The sequence below is a fragment of the Gekko japonicus genome, unplaced genomic scaffold, assembly GCF_001447785.1.
Source record: "Gekko japonicus isolate JY-2015 unplaced genomic scaffold, Gekko_japonicus_V1.1 scaffold4349, whole genome shotgun sequence".
NCBI lineage: Eukaryota > Metazoa > Chordata > Lepidosauria > Squamata > Gekkonidae > Gekko > Gekko japonicus.
In genome coordinates, this window is record NW_015173819.1 from 40483 (window position 1) to 42050 (window position 1568).

At 47.5% G+C, this 1568-nt stretch overlaps 1 protein-coding gene across 1 annotated transcript in view; it reads left to right on the forward strand.

The window, feature by feature from the left end:
- LOC107120826 (tripartite motif-containing protein 7-like) overlaps window positions 1–855 on the forward strand; it is a 16375-nt gene extending 15520 nt beyond the window's left edge. Inside the window, exon 6 of the mRNA XM_015423596.1 lies at window positions 572–855. Coding sequence (XP_015279082.1) covers window positions 572–855 — 284 coding nt within the window. The remainder of the gene's footprint in view (window positions 1–571) is intronic.
- The last annotated feature ends 713 nt before the right edge of the window (window positions 856–1568 follow it).

Consider the following 1568-nt stretch of genomic DNA (forward strand, 5'->3'; position numbering starts at 1 on the left):
CCTATAATAGTGATCCCTGAGACAGTATTTCTGATGTGTACATTTACTGCAGAATTTGGGTTTTCAGGTATCATAGGCCTTTTAGCACGTAGTATTCCAGCCCTCAAATCTAGGCACTCTTCCTCTTTGACTGTTTTCCCTCCCCTCCACTATTTTTGTCAGTAGGATAATACATGAACTATCAAACAAGGTAGCATGAAGGTTGAATGAGTACTTCTGCCTGAAGTGGCTTGCTGAATTCAGCCATCCCATCTCCCCCTTTCCCCTGTTGGCTTACCTTTTTAAGCATGTCTCCCCTTCCCTTGAAAATATCTGAAGAGGGATGGGCAACTCCTATCATAGTGATCCCTGAGACAGTATTTCTGATGTGTAAATTTACTGCAGAATTTGGGTTTTCAGGTATCATAGGCCTTTTAGCACGTAGTATTCCAGCCCTCAAATCTAGGCACTCTTCCTCCCTGACTGTTTTCCCTCCCCTCCACTATTTTTGTCAATAGGATAATACATGAGCTACCAAACAAGGTAGCATGAAGTCATAACTCTTTCTCTCTCTCCTTTGCTCTCATTTTAGACATTTTGACGCTTGAATTGCAAGAAAAAGGAGAGGACGCAACTGTGACGATAGGCGTGCAGACAGATCCAGAAAAAGGAGAGGATGCAACTGTGACGATAGGCGTGCAGACAGATCCAGAAAAAGGTGAGGACGCAGCTGTGACAGTAGGCGTGCAGACAGATCCAGAAAAAGGAGAGGACAGTAGGCGTGCAGACAGATCAAAAGTCTTTATGTTGGCAGAAGGAACAGATTCTCCCAGATGGTGTTTCCACACTGGACCCTACAGGTATGTGAGGCTGTGAATTAATTTGCAAATGAAAGAATAAACTTGTTACTCATAAATAAGGGGGAGGAACTGGGGATGTACTGGACAGGTGCCTGAAAGCAGTAATGGGCTTGGATGAGAGATGATCAATAAATGGCATCTTCTTAACAGGGTGTTGCTTAACAGGGTGGCTTAGTGCATGTTTTGAGAGGGGTAGTACTCTGTCCTAAAGGATCATGTTCTCTTGCATTCCATGTGGCTTGGGCCAGAGCCTCCAGTTTACAGTAGCTCCAAGATACCAGCTACTTCCACCGGGCACCACCCAATGGTAGACTAGTGGTGGAGACAGGCCCTAACCTGTGATCCTATCTCTGTGTTTGCAGAAACGATGACGTTGGATCTGGACACAGCAGGCCCCTACCTCATCCTGTCTGACAATGGGAAAAGCGTGAAGTTGGGAGACACGCGCCAGAAACGTGCCACATCCCGGGACCGATTTAATGTGTACCCTTGCGTACTAGGCAGCAGAGGGTTTAGCTCTGGGAAACACTGCTGGGAGGTACAGGTGGTCGAAGGGGGATGTTGGGCTGTGGGCGTGGCCCGAGAGTCAGTGAAGAGGAGGAAAAAGCTCAACTTTCGGCCTGAGGAGGGAATCTGGGCTTTGGAGCACTTAGGATTCGATCATTACCGAGCTCTGACCTCCCCTCCAACTACTCTGCTCCTGGGCGAGACACACCAAAAGGTCCAGGT